The sequence below is a fragment of the Balaenoptera ricei genome, chromosome 2 (assembly GCF_028023285.1).
Source record: "Balaenoptera ricei isolate mBalRic1 chromosome 2, mBalRic1.hap2, whole genome shotgun sequence".
NCBI classification, from domain to species: Eukaryota; Metazoa; Chordata; class Mammalia; order Artiodactyla; family Balaenopteridae; genus Balaenoptera; species Balaenoptera ricei.
Window position 1 is genome coordinate 125,169,305 of NC_082640.1, and position 15,163 is coordinate 125,184,467.

Sequence of the window (15,163 nt, forward strand, 5' to 3'; positions counted from 1 at the left end):
ATATTTGAGTGCCAATGTTTGTGTGGACATACGTTTTCAACTTACCTGGGTAAATGCCAAGGATTTGATTCTATGGTAAGAGTATGTTTAGTTTTCTAGGAAACTACCAAACTGTCTTCCAAAGTGGCTGTACCATTCCCACGAGCAATGAGAGTTACTGTTGCTCCATATCCTTGTCAGCATTTCATGTTGTCAGTGTTCTGGATTTCAGCCATTCTAATAGATATGTAGTGGTATCTCATTGTTTTAAGGGCAATTTAATTCCAAATCCTATAGATTAAACCTACAGACATATCTGCATGTAAGTACAAAGTATAGAAATATACATAACTATATTCTGTACCATTTTTAACAGCACAAAATTGGAAATAAACTAAAAGTCCATCTTCAGGATACAGGTTAAATTATGGTACTGACATGTAATGAAATCTGATGCAAGGAGTTCAACATTTTCTAGTATTAGTATTTTCCAACTTTATGCAGCTACCTTTCTAAACAAAATTTGTAATGCTTTAACTTTTTTTTTTAACATCTTTATTGGAGTATAATTGCTTTACAATGGTGTGTTAGTTTCTGCTTTATAACAAAGTGGATCAGCTATACATATACATATATCCCCATATCTCTCCCCACTTGCGTCTCCCTCCGTCCCACCCTCCCTATCCCACCCCTCTAGGTGGTCACAAAGCACCGAGCTGATCTCCCTGTGCTATGCAGCTGCTTCCCACTAGCTATCGGTTTTACATTTGGTAGTGTATATTTGCCCATGCCACTCTCTCTCTTTGTCCCAGCTTATCCTTCCCCCTCCCTGTGTCCTCAAGTCCATTCTCTAGTAGGTCAGCATGTTTATTCCCGTCCTACCCCTAGTTTCTTCATGACCATTTTTTTTTTTTTTAGATTCCATACGTATGTGTTAGCATACGGTATTTGTTTTTCTCTTTCTGACTTACTTCACTCTGTATGACAGACTCTAGGTCCATCCACCTCACTACAAATAACTCAATTTCGTTTCTTCTTATGGCTGAGTAATATTCCATTGTATATATGTGCCACATCTTCTTTATCCATTCATCTGTTGATGGACACTTAGGTTGCTTCCATGTCCTGGCTATTGTAAATAGAGCTGCAATGAACATTGTGGTACATGACTTTTTGAATTATGGTTTTCTCAGGGTATATGCCCAGTAGTGGGATTGCTGGGTCGTATGGCAGTTCTATTTTCAGTTTTTTAAGGAACCTCCATACTGTTCTCCACAGTGGCTGTATCAATTTACATTCCCACCAACAGTGCAAGAGGGTTCCCTTTTCTCCACACCCTCTCCAGAATTTATTGTTTGTAGATTTTTTGATGATGGCCATTCTGATAGGTGTGAGATGATATCTCATTGTAGTTTTGATTTGCATTTCTCTAATGATTAATGATGTTGAGCATTCTTTCATGTGTTTGTTGGCAATCTGTATGTCTTCTTTGGAGAAATGTCTATTTAGGTCTTCTGCCCATTTTTGGATTGGGTTGTTTTTTTGATAGTGAGATGTATGAGCTGCTTGTAAATTTTGGAGATTAATCCTTTGTCAGTTGCTTCATTTGCAAATATTTTCTCCCATTCTGAGGGTTGTCTTTTCGTCTTGTTTATGGTTTCCTTTGCTGTGGTAATGCTTTAACTTTTTATTTGATAGGTTAGTCCAATGAGCAAGCCAGGCAAGACTGTTTTAACATAGGTATCAGAAAGTAATCATAGTCAGCTATACTTTTAAGATGAGTATTTTACTCACACATGCTTTTATAAAGATTAGAAATACGCCAACATGTTAGCAATGATTTCTTCTCATTAGACACCTAATATGCTTTTGCGCTTCCTTAAACTTTACTTTCCACACTAAGCATAAATTACTTCCATAATCAGAAAAATATATATATATGGAACTTTTTAAAAAGATTCTAGTTTTAAGTAAAATTTTAAAATTAAAAGAACAATTCCTTCTTAACCAATATAGAAATATTTTCTATAAATGTGACATTAACATAATATGAAGAAAGGCATTTCAGATGTAATCAACATCTTCCCAAGAATTTCAAAATGTAATTCTATACCAAAATTAAATTATATTAATTTTTATCCATCAATATCCTTTTTCCTTGTATAATCTCTCATTCTTCTGGCTTGACATATACAATCAATATATTCTATGGTTATTTTATAGGCAGAAGACAATTGTGAAAATATTCTTTTGAACAATTTTAAACATTTTTAATTCTTTTAAAATCTTTAATTTCCCTATTCTCTTTCTACTTTTGTTTCTTCCTTTAGAACTGTAATTCTCAACACTTCAGAACCCATCATTTCATAGAAGACATATCCTACAACAATGCTTTTCAATTTTTTAAAAATAGTAGTGTTTTTCACTGATTACCATCAAATATAGATATATTCCCACAGAAAATTCTCCTTCCACAGAATCACAGATTGCAAAGCCTGAAGTAACGTCAAGCAATTTTGTTTCAGGCATGTGAGATATTATCATACCCACTATACAGATGAAGTAAATAAAGCCTAGAAAGTTCAGTAAATTATTCAAGGTTATCTAACTATTTAGTGATGAAAGAGTGAAAAAAAAGATCAGGACAAAGTCCTTGTTTTTCCTTGCAGCACTCTTTCTACTACAATGAAGACCAAGTTATAAATCTCTGAGAGGAAAAGGAATAAGATGGTAACTAGGTCCACAGTATGCTGAGTGATCCTACATCCAGAAATTCTTCCCATCATAGAAATTTCTTCCATGCTTGTTAAAGGCAGCAAGGAACCTAACAATATACTCCACCTTGGCCTCAGCTGTCTACAAGTAGAGAGCATGAATTCCTCACTGGAAGTCTGTGAAGCCAATATAATTGTATAATTGTAGCACTGAAAATAAGCTACCTAATTTTCCATGTTTATGAGTATATTCACTTAGTAGAAACTATATCAATTAATACATGAGTTCTGTTAAGTGAATCAGAGTCCTACTTCTTCAATTCTGTAAAGTAACGGTTTAAAATTATTGATATCAACAGTAAAATAAACTACATAAAAACAATAATGTAAGATACATCTTAATAGCATAAAGCGATAACACAGCATGTCATCGGACTCCAAGTATTACTGAAAAAAATGTTTTCCTACAGAAGTTTTTCATTTAACAACAAAAGCCAATGGATAAGAAAACGGTGTATTTATATACATTGTTACTAAGGACTATAAACGTATTGCCCCATACAATTCTCATGATTTTAAAGAGTACATACCAACAGTTTTTTGCCGTACTATACTCCTCGCCTTTTCCGTTCCTGGGGAACCAGTGGTTGTTGCACTTCTCTGTCTCATTGGGGCTTGGCCAGGCTGATCACGACTCCATCCTCTAGAAAATGACTTGTCAACTGAAACTTTCTGAAATTCATGTCCCACTCCTAGAAATGCAGATTTTCAATCTCAGTGTACTGTCACCATATCAATAATCTCTTCGAATTATGTGTGCCACTTTGCCTCAGACTCTTAGGTTTACTCATAAAGTAACTAGATAAAATGCTTGCGTACTATAAGGTTTTTCTGAACTTCATTTTCATGTTCCAAAACGGAGGCAGATTTTTAAAAATACAACATCAACAATAAACGATTATAAATCCTCTGCCACCCACTTGCTTCATATAGAAGTGAAACATTTGGACAGGCAAAAAAAGGACAGAAAACGAGCTAACCAAAATCCATCCTGTGGTGGAAGTTACTCTATCTCTACCTGCCAATAATAGCCACTTGGAAAATAAACAGTCCAGGAAAAAGTAGTTTGGTAACACACTCAGCACTCTGGAATATTGTTAAGTATGAAATGTGACTCAGATGTAATCTCTAGATAGCAACTAATTATTAAGAGTGAAAAATACTAGCAAACCCAGAATTATAAGGACATGTTTTTATGATATAATCACTATGTTACTGTCCCTCTCCAGCTTTTTAACATTAGGCAGGTATACAATCCACATTCAGGAAATGTTTGCTTTTGTTAAAACTAAGAAAATGCTTTTAAAAGAATTTCTCACACAATTCTTTTTAAATAGAGTAACATGAAATCACCTTCTATGTTTCAATAAAAAATTGTGTATGATAAAAAGGAAGAGTGTTTTATAAATCTCCATTTTGGTTAATTATTAAAAATATAATATTTAAGATTCTGAATTATTTATGTAACTTTAGCTAGATATGTACAGAACAACATACAGAATACTTTATTTCTTATCAAAATTACTGTTGAATTTAAGGCTCTTCAAGAACAATTACAAGGTACCTACATGCTTCACTGTTGAAAATTTTTAACCTTCAGGGTAAATTAAGAGAATAATTAAGAGAAAATACAACTTTTATCTTCACACCTCTCCCTGGCTTGATTTTCCCAGACCAAATTATTTAAACAAATTTATATGGAGCACCTTTGTGAACAACTCTTACCTTTCCCTTTGTGCTTTTTTTGTTTCTGTTCACTCAGCTTATCCAATGGTAAATCACTGAGATCCAAACTATATAAATTTCTAGCTAAAACTTTAGTTAGTGTCTCCATAGTCAGTGACCATTCAGTGGCTAACTCTTCCCAATAGGTCAACGATGACAATACTGAGAGTAAGTCATCCCAAAGTTCTCGGGAGATGTACACATTTAGATTTGCTTTAATCCAGGCAACTATAAGAGTCTATAAAGACAAATAATCAGAAATAACAATGAAATATATTCAAAATCAATTATTAAAAAATTACACCAAAACAAGCAGAACTTTAAATCATATAATATCCATGATATCCTTTCTTGGTACATAATACTTATAAAAGTAATTCAAGCACTCATTAGTACCTACTATAAATTTCAACAACTGCCAATTCCCAACATTCTGGCATTAGGACAAGTTACCAAAACTGAAAAGAAATCTCCCTAAAGTTTAACTACCCTTCATGCTGCATTATGTTAATGTTAAATAAATGTTGTTTATAAAGAGATAGAAGTCTCCACACTATTATGTGTTGAAATTATTGAGTAGTTAGTAGTTATTGAACTAAAACAACAAAACCTACATTCTCAAATTAAAGATGGGAATCACTAACTATACAATTTGAATATTCTAAAAAAAAAAAAAGTTACTAGAGATATATTTAACTTACTGAAATGTGTTTTTGAAAACTTATACGTAAACTGAAGGATAAAATTAAATTTCATTTTAAAGACACCAGAGGAATTAAAGGTGTTCTGTAACAAATCCAATCACAGAATAAAAAACTTATTCATAAAAGGGCAGAAATTACTGACCAGGCTGTACCCCTGAGACTTTATAGATTTCTACCAAAGATATAATCCTCCTACTGAAGAAATAAGTCACAAAATAAAAGTTTTTCAAAAGTTTAACTCAACCAATTTTACTAAGGAATTCACATAAATTTATACATTAAATATAAAGATAAAAATGAGCAGAGTTTATGAAATTAAACAGTAATAACTAGTGGCCCTCCATTCTATTTTTAAACATTCAGAGTACAAAAAAGTTATTCCATGTAGCAAGCTAAAATTTTACCTTCCAATAGTGCCCACCATTGGGTTAGTTCTAACAGTGGCGGTGGGGGTGGAGAACTCATGAAGTCAAGAGGAGATTAGATAATAAATGTAGCTGGTTTCAAAGACTTATTCACTACCATCACAGAATTTTAGGTGAACTAGCATATCTGGGGAAAAAATAATCATTTGAATGGCTACACTAATGGCCAAGAATGAGAGCTGAGAGAGCTTTTATCCTTGACATTAAGAACCATTTTATCCATGTATTTGTATTTAATGTGTCATCTTTAAAAAATACTACTTTGCTTTCTATTTTCCAAATAATCCATGATACATTTAAAGTCAGTACTCTATCCTTAGGCTGGGAAACACAACATATAATTCCTACCACTGATACTTCAAATGAAGATGTGAAGAGATTAAAGTCTTCCAGAATAGCATGGTAAGAAAGAATCGTGATTTACTTCTTTTTCTTTACTACAGAACGACTTAAAGTCTTGTTTTTCTAACAAACCCAGAGACCTGGAAACTCATAATGCAAACAATCAAGCCATTATCATGAAGACTTCTGGCAGCTTTTTGCAATCATACATAAGTGTACCACACAAGAGATAAATATAATCAGCTTGTTTTAACACTTTTTTCACAGACCTGATTGATATTTCCTCTACTCTATTAGGTTGTGAGTTTGTATGTATGGCAAATAGTCTATTTAGATAAGCAACTTTTATTTGGCTCTACAAAAAATTATTTAATATGAAATGCTTTCTGATTTAAAGCTTTCTTCCCAGGTAGTAAGTTCAGGGCTCAATAAGTCTTAAGAAAAAATACATATCTATCCACCTATTTATCTATCTATTTATTTATTTTTATTGCCTGGAAAAGTGGTCCTGCAAGTCGACCTGCCAAAGTCATGTTTTTTTTCCCCTGGAACTGTAGAAAAGCTTGTGATGGCATCTTCAGTACAGACTCCGTGACTCTGAGCAACACAAGCAGCATCTGTTCCCTTAAAGTAAAAAAATTAATTAATGTTTCCTTTGTGCACATGTTTGCTTTTGGTTAATGAATAACTTTCAAATTAATATTTGTTATAAAAATGTTATTATCTTTCAATAACTCAAATACCAAATATCTTTCAAAATTTTAGAATTCTTTAAATATTAAAATATAAAATTCCATTTTATAAATCTATACCAGCCATTTTTAAGCCATTTCTCAGCCACAATACCCCTCACCAAATAAAAATGTATACAACAGCTGATGAATTGGGAGTGAGAATATGGAGACTGCTCCCATTCCTCCACCCCACAAATCAAATAGTGACCTTAGGGAGCTGTCTGAAGAACACTCATCTGTCTAAACAATACAATTCTACCTTGATACCTGTCCATCTCATCCATCTTTACAATATGGAGAACAACTGCATATCTAGAATTGTACCAGGTTCAATTTCAAAAATTACATGATATTTTAAGACTAACAGATCACAATGAGCCTGACAAGTAATTAAGAACCATCACTCTATTGCTTCTTTCCATCCTTTTTCATTTGGCCATCTTTCAATTCTTTATCCTCTTTGTGAACTGCAAGTCAAGCCAACCCTATTATATTATCCTTATCTTGTCTCTTCCTCTTAGATGCTTAATATTAAGACCATAAAACTACCTTATTTGCACCTGATAATTCAAAAACTGATGCAACCACATCCAAAAAAATAAAAGTCTGACAAGGGGATTTCAGTTGGGTGTATAGTCAGACTAACAACCCAAGTCTATCAAGCCTCCTCCTCTCTGGCTTATTTGCAGGCCCATTCTAGGCATAGCAATATGTGGGACAGTCCATGTGAGAAATGCGACAGAGGCAGCAAGAAATCCCAGATCTAATATCATGGTTTTTCTGGGAAGTAAGGGCAGAATTAAATATAAAAGTATCACTCAATGAAAAATATCCTGAATTTATTAACCAAACAAACGTATGCATTCAACTCATAAAAATCAGAGGTAACACGTTTGTAACCTTAGGCTTCTAGCTAGCTTCACTATATGAAATGAAAAGCCATTTAAAGTCAACCACATATTCAATAAAGAATAGGTTTTCCAAATAAATCTTTCTGATTTGTGGTCAAACCATAATTCACTCATATATTATTAGATAACTTTTTACTTTGTAATACAATAATGATTTTAATTCATAAAGTCTTATAAATTCGATGTAAATATGTGAGAAATCTTTCATAAATGCTATGACTTCATGGGAACTTATAAAATTTTTAAAAATTCTAAAATTGTGTTCCACATAGCAAGTCTCTCACTTTAACCTGGACCAACAGCATTGATTCAAAGCATATAAAAAGAAAAAATGGGGAAGGACTAACAAAAGAATGGTCAGTAGGACCACAGTTCAAATTTATGCTATGTGAACAATGATAAATTACTTAATCTCTTTGTGCCTAAGAATCACCATGTAAAATTATCTACCTCATAGGGTGCTACAAGGATTAAGAAAGAAAATAGATGTAAAAAGATTAAAAAGATACCTGACACAGAAAAAGTGCTCCAAATCAGTTAATAACTACTTCTAGATGTAACTATATCAATATTATGTTAATCAAAAGTTTTTTCAAAATAAAACCATTTTCCCATATGTAACAAAACACAAAGTAGGCATATTCTTTGACTAAGTACTCCCAGTTTTTCAGAATGACTCAAAAGAGGAAAATTGTATACATACAAGGATGTTCATTATCCTCCCCTCCTCCAACAACAAAATAAGTAACTACATATCCAGCAACAGGTGATTAGTTAAGAAAATTATGGTACATACATATGGCATAATACTATGTAACTGTGTGTGTGGTTTGGTGAACCAGATGTTCACCAAAGGGCAAACAATAATTACCTCTAGAGAGTGAGCTATTAGGCAACTTTTATTTTCTTTTTAAAACTTTTCTTTGTTTGAATTTTACAATGAACATGTATCATTTTTACAGAAACCGAAGAACTGCTCTTCTCATCTCTCTAAAAGGCCTCTTTTTTTCATTCAATTAAACAAATATTTATAGAGTATGAATAATATATGATACTATGTTAAGAAATGTAGGAAATATAAAAACAAGACAACCAGTATATATACCTTTTAGGGCGTCTCAATTCAGTGAGGTAAATGGACATTTTACAAGTAATTTAGGAACTAAGACAATTTTGACAAGATCTACAACAGAGGTACAAATACAGAATGAAAGGAAGTGAGCTGAAAAAATAAGGCTATGTGGAAAAAGGAAGGTAGAATCTAAGGACAGTTATGGTAACAATAGGAAAAGATGACAGGAATCAGACACTCTAAAGAAGAGTTCAGACTGTGCTCGAGAGACAGCAATTTGATAAAGCTGGGAGGTAGTATCTCATTCTGCAGGGTGGAGTTTAGGCTTGAGAAAGGACTGGAAAAGTACTCAGGAGCCTGACTGTACACAGTCTTGAATGCCAGGTTGAGGAATCAGGCATTCATACATTCAATCATTTACTTATTCATTCATTCACACATATAAATTCATTTATTCATACATGCATGCCAGTATTCATTCCTGGGGGTGGCGGGCAGTGGGGGAGGCCATCACATGCCCACTTTAGAAAGATAAACAAAGGCATCTTGTGGCAGTTTGATCAAAGATGCTTGAGATAAAGTGAAGGAGACCACTGTGTCATCATGATTATTACATAAAATATTATATTTATTCACTCATTCATTCAATAATAGAAGCCTGTACAATATTGTTACAAGCCCTCTTCACAGGCACTATTCCTCTAGAATTTACTATGCTCATATACACAATAAAAAAAAAAAAAGATAAGTATTTTTTACCAAGTCTTTTTGTCCATTGATACTTGCACAACCATGAACCGATAAATGTTAAGAATTCGTTTACACATATCTGTGTGCTCATCCAGAAGATTTTTTATCTCATTTGCAGGTTCAAGAAGAAATATGTTTGAGGAGTTTATAATAAACACCTAAGATAAAAGAAATCATTAGTGATTCGTTACAGAATTTCAATGGGAAATTTCTTATTCAAAGGGAAAACAACTCAAGATGCTGATAACTAGGTGATCTACAACAAACTTAAAAGCATTAGACTGCAGGTTAATTCTAACCCTGCTTCTACCACCAGCTTGATATTGGAAATTTAAGCTCATTAAATCTATTTTTATGTTTATCTAGACAAATATAAAATTACTAGTAGGCACCCGAAAAAAATAAGCCAAGTGAAAAACAGCATATTTTAAAAGTGAGGGCGCTTTAATATAACAACCTGATTGTTGTCATAAAATGAAAAGAACAATAAAAATTAAAAATCGTTTAGGATAAAAGATGATACCTCAATCAAGATGGACTTTCTGAATGAGGTGTTCAAAACCATCTATTCTCTTTTTTCATGTTTATTGACTATGTGTGCATATCTGTTTTGGTAATAATAGACTGCATGAACAGACTGCATATTATAGTACTACTAATCAGGGCCCATCAATATGTATCTTTAATTAAATTCATTATAATCAAATCATTAATTGTATTTTGTTACTGAGGAGAAAGTTGTTATAATGGTGACAGGTATGTGCAAAGGTTTTCAAAGACACTTTGGAGGAACAGAACATTACGTCTATTGCGAATCTAGGACATTTACATTTTCTACACCCATAATTCTGATTTAAATCCCCTGGATGAACTCCATGGCAAAATACAGTTGTAAAATCATGTAAGAAAAGGACATTAAGCTAACTTTAAAATCGGGAAAAGAGCTGACTCTGTACGTCTAGCAACAGTGACTAAGAAAAGCAAAAAAGAGGCACAAATAACATTAGAAATAAAATATGGACATACCTACATAGCCAGTAGAGAATTTTAAAATGATAGTTCAGTGAATAACTTTATGTCAATAAAATTGAAAATTTAATAAAATGGATTAGTTTTTAGATAAAACATAAATAGCCAAAACTGACTCAAGAAGAAATACAAAAGACGTATACATCAATACCATAAAAGAAAGTGAACTGGTAATCAAAGTATCCCTGATCCATCCCTAAACACCAGGCCTACACTGCTTTACAGGCAGAGTTTTGCCCAGCCTTCCCAGTAGATGATCCCTATTTTACACAAGCTGTTTCAGAGACAAATAAACTACCCAATTTATTTTTATAAGACTATAATCCAGTTATCAAAAACAGACAAGGATTACATAAGAAAAGTAAGGAAGAGACCAATAACACTTATGAACATATAGACAAAAATCTTCAAAAAACAGTAGCAATTCAAATTGATCAAAATATAATACTTTATGACCAAGTAGTTATTTACTCCAGAAATGTAAGGATGCCTTGACATTGGAAAAGTCTATTAATATACTATATCCTATCAACAGATTAAAATGGAAAAAAGTACGATCATCACAATGCATAAAGAAAAAGCATTTAGCACTTATTCATTATTTTTTTTAAATTTAGCAAACTAAGAAAAAAGGTAAAATTCCTTAATCTGAAAAAGAATATTTATCAAGAACTACAGCAAATGTTATAACAGCAATTGAACCTGAAAAGTTCTGCCTGAACCTGAGACATTTGGAAGTAGTGCCAAAAGCCAAGAACAAGACAAGGGTACTCAATATCACCTCATTGTCCCGGGAAACCCAGTAAGCAAAGGTGGCAGGGAGCAGAGAATGGATATAAATATGGGTGACTTAAAAAAGAAAAAGCAAAGCTCAACCATGTAGCAACATGGAAGAAAACCATTCCAAAGAAAAGGAAAAGCAAGTTTAAAGGACCTGAGCAAGTTTAAAGGACCGGTGAGAGCTGGCCTAGCATATCTGAGGAACAGCAAGAAGTACAGAGTGAAGTGAGGAAGGGGAAAAGCAGTGGGAGAGACGTTGAGAAACAGCCAGAGCATGTGAAGCAGAGCTTCTCACACTGCCAGTGGTGAGGGAACAGGTTTTCCCCCCAATCTTACAGAACAATCCTATTATAAAATACAATTTAAAAAATGAATAGGTAAAAGGAAATGAAAAAAAGACTTTTCATCAGAATCAAGAGACATTAAATGACTTAGTTTCTAAACTCTCACTCTCAATTTTGTAAATACCTTGTGGACCAGCACTAGTCTGTGGGCCACACTCTGAGGAGCAATGATGTAAAGGCCTGATAGACCATTGGGAAGAACTTTGTTTTTATGCTTAGTGATCAGGAAAAGCCACCAGAGGGTTCAGAGCAGAAAAATAACATGATCTGACTTACATTTTACAGGATCCCTCTGGCTACTGTGTTGAGAATATACCAGGATGATGGATGGGCAAGACCAGAAGCAAGAATACTAATTAGAAATTTACTGCAATAATCCAGATGAAAGATTACTGAGGCTTGAACACAAGACGTAGTGAGTGCTGAATAGCAGTCAGATTCTGCATACATTCTGAAAGTTGACAGGATTTGTCGTCAAATTAGATATAAGATATAAAAGAAATATAGGAAATTAGATGGCCTGAGCAACTGAAAAACAGCTGCCATCAAATGAAGCAAGGAAAGCTGCAGGAAGAGCATGTTTGTTGAACAAGGTGAGAAGCCAAGTTTTAGACATGTCAAGTTTGAGATATCTATTAGATCTTCAAGTGAAGATGACAACTTGGCATTTGAATATTTGAGTTCAGGACTCATAGAGTTCAGATAAGAAGTCTCAGACTAGAGATAAAATGTAGAAGTTGCAGTATATAGATGACATTTAAAGCCATAGGAATGGATGAGATCAACAAGAGAGTAAGTTTACATAGAAAAGAGATCTGAGAGCTGATTCCTGGGCACTTCAACATGAAAAGTTGAGAGATATATTGAAAAATCAGTAAAAAAAAAAAAAAGTCTGAGAAGAGGCCAGTGAGTTAGGAGAAACACAGGAGGGTATGCTACTCTGAAGGCCAGATGAAGAAGGGTTTCAACAGCGAGGGAATGATATACTCTGTAAAATACTCCAGACAACTCTAGTAAAATTAGGATTGAAAAACATCCATTCGATTTAACAATGGGGAGGTCACATGTGGCCTTGACAAAAATAGTATGGTTTAAAAAAATGAATGAATATAATGAACTAAAAATCAATAACACAAAGACAAACAATCCAAAAGAATAATGGAAAAAGCATATTAACAGGCAATTCATACATGAGAAAAGATGCTCAATTTCAGTAGTGATGAAGGAAAAGCAAATTGAAACAGGGAAACACAAACTAAAAAAAAAATGAGACAACATTTCACACACACAGGAGCAGCAAAAATTAAAATCTGACTATACAAGTAATGAGGAAGATATAAGGAAATGAGAACTTACAAGCACTACTGGAGGGAATGTAAATTATTATAACCATGCTGGAGAACAATTTGGCAAATAACAGTAAAGTAAAGCTGATAATGTACAAATGCTCCAACCCAGTAATTCCACTTCTATGTATATATCCTAGGGAAATTCTCCCACATGTGCCCCAAAATACATATATAGCATGTTTAATGTAGCATTATCTGGAATACTGAGAAACTGGAAACAAAAAACCATCAACAGAAAAATGAATAAATAAAATATGAAATAATCATAAATTGTAATACCACAAAGTAGTTTAAAATGAATTAACTATGGCTATGTATCAACAACAAATCTCCAAAACATAATGGTTAATGCAAAAAGTTGCAGATGACAGTATACCATGACACAATTTATATAAATTTTAAAATTGTCTAAAAAAAAAATGTAATGTTTATCAATATACATTATGAAGTGAAATGAAAGTTAAGGGAAAAACAAAATTAATATGGCATAATGATAAGTAATAAATGTGGGTGGTGAGTTCATTATATTTAAAAAATTACTGAAATACTGAATTTTATATTTTAAATATTTAATGATTTTTATTTTATTTTTAAAAAACAAACAACAAGTGATCTACCTGCAAAACTGCTTGGGCACCAGCTCGTATGTTTTGTTCTATGGCTTCTTCAGAAGCATTATGAAGAACATCTTGGTAGGTGCCATTTTTTGCCCAAGTGGAATTTCGAACATGATCAGCAATACTGGTCCCATTTTCCTGAAGCAAAATATCAAGTTTTTAATATTTCATCAATTAAGAATGCTGTGACAAGTCAGTAAGCTGAAGAAGTAAACTGGAAACTACTGGGTCCCTCTGCTAAACATCTTCTCAAAATAGAAGATACCCTATTTGACTACAAAAACAACGTATAGGTGCACTGTAAAAAAGGTTCTCACTGACAAAAATACAAAGTAAAAAAAATCATCCATAAGGACCAGCCAGAAATTGTATTATTTCAGATATAGACATTTTTCTATCTATCTAATGTATAAACCTCCCTTCTGTACATTTACACACTCAAGAATGGGATCATATTATTTACAGCTTTGTAAAAGATAAATTCTGTTGTAAAGTAAATAAATGCCAGAATCCAAATGACTTTAATAAAACAATAGAAAATAGCTTCTATTTATCCTACTTAAGAGTAGTAAAATTCCTATTATCCGAAGACAGATAAATACTGCTACTTCAAACCACTAACACTGCAGCTTTCTGCTTGAGTTTGGCTGTCAAAGTCCTGCTGACTACGGAGCTCCCTCAGTCAAACAGAAATTTCACTCAGAGTTGATCCCTTTTTTAAAGTTTCTCTCTAGTTTCTTTCTGCTTTTGGTCACTCACCAGTATCTTCAAATACTTTTTTTTAATACATATTTTGCTTAGAGCTTACAATTTTAATATATGGGAGGTTCAGTCTAATATAAACTATTGTTTCATTACCAGAAGCAGTACTGGAACTCAGTGCTGTCCGAGTAGCCAATACAATATGCCACGGTCTGATCTATAGCTTTCTCTCAAGCTCCATACTTCTATGATCAGGTATCTTCTAAACAGTTCTTCCTGAATGACCCACAAGCACCTCAACTTTAAGATACTTAAAAGTAAATTTACATAACCATGCCCTCCCCTTCCTACCAACTCCTATAGCCTCCTTGGCCGCCGTCACCACCACCGCACTCGCACTTATTTTCTCTCCTATTCATGTGCGAATGGCAACTACCCTGGTTGCAATAAAAAGAAACTTGGGACACCTTTTCGTTCTTCATACCCAATTAATCATCAAAATACTGGTTTCACCACCAAAGGAGCTCATTTATCTGTCTTCTCCCTTATATTCCCATTGTAACTGCCACTGTCCTTTATCAGGTACTTATTATCTCACTTCTGACACTTCCTAACTAGTGTCCTTGCCTCCAGACTGACCTCCAATCTATCTTCCACTCTGAGCTTGGTATGAGCCTTCTGAAATATGTAACTATTAATGCCATTTTTCTATTCATAATCTTTCCAGTGTCTAGAATGTAATCAAAGTCCACTACAACGGCACACAAGTTACTAAACAGAGCCTAGTTCTTGTCTATCTCACATTTCTTACCACTCTCAACCACCTACTCTTAGCTACAGCCAAATAAAAGTCTTCTCAGTGTCTCTTACGTCTTTGTAGAAGTTATTCACACTGTGTGGCTCCTTTCCCACTTGTTACCTGCTCT

At 33.5% G+C, this 15,163-nt stretch overlaps 1 protein-coding gene across 6 annotated transcripts in view; it reads right to left on the reverse strand.

Annotated features, from left to right (window-relative positions):
- RALGAPA1 (Ral GTPase activating protein catalytic subunit alpha 1) overlaps window positions 1–15,163 on the reverse strand; it is a 226,179-nt gene that overhangs the window by 131,352 nt on the left and 79,664 nt on the right. For all 6 annotated transcript variants that reach the window (XR_009500898.1, XM_059914119.1, XM_059914115.1 and 3 more), the window contains exons 12-16: window positions 13,536–13,673; window positions 9,426–9,574; window positions 6,444–6,573; window positions 4,479–4,716; window positions 3,284–3,445 (exon numbers count right to left, since the gene is read on the reverse strand). Coding sequence is in view for 5 of the 6 variants with exons in the window: in XM_059914119.1 (XP_059770102.1) it covers window positions 3,284–3,445; window positions 4,479–4,716; window positions 6,444–6,573; window positions 9,426–9,574; window positions 13,536–13,673 (817 nt within the window). In the remaining variant the exon portion in view is untranslated. The remainder of the gene's footprint in view (window positions 1–3,283; window positions 3,446–4,478; window positions 4,717–6,443; window positions 6,574–9,425; window positions 9,575–13,535; window positions 13,674–15,163) is intronic.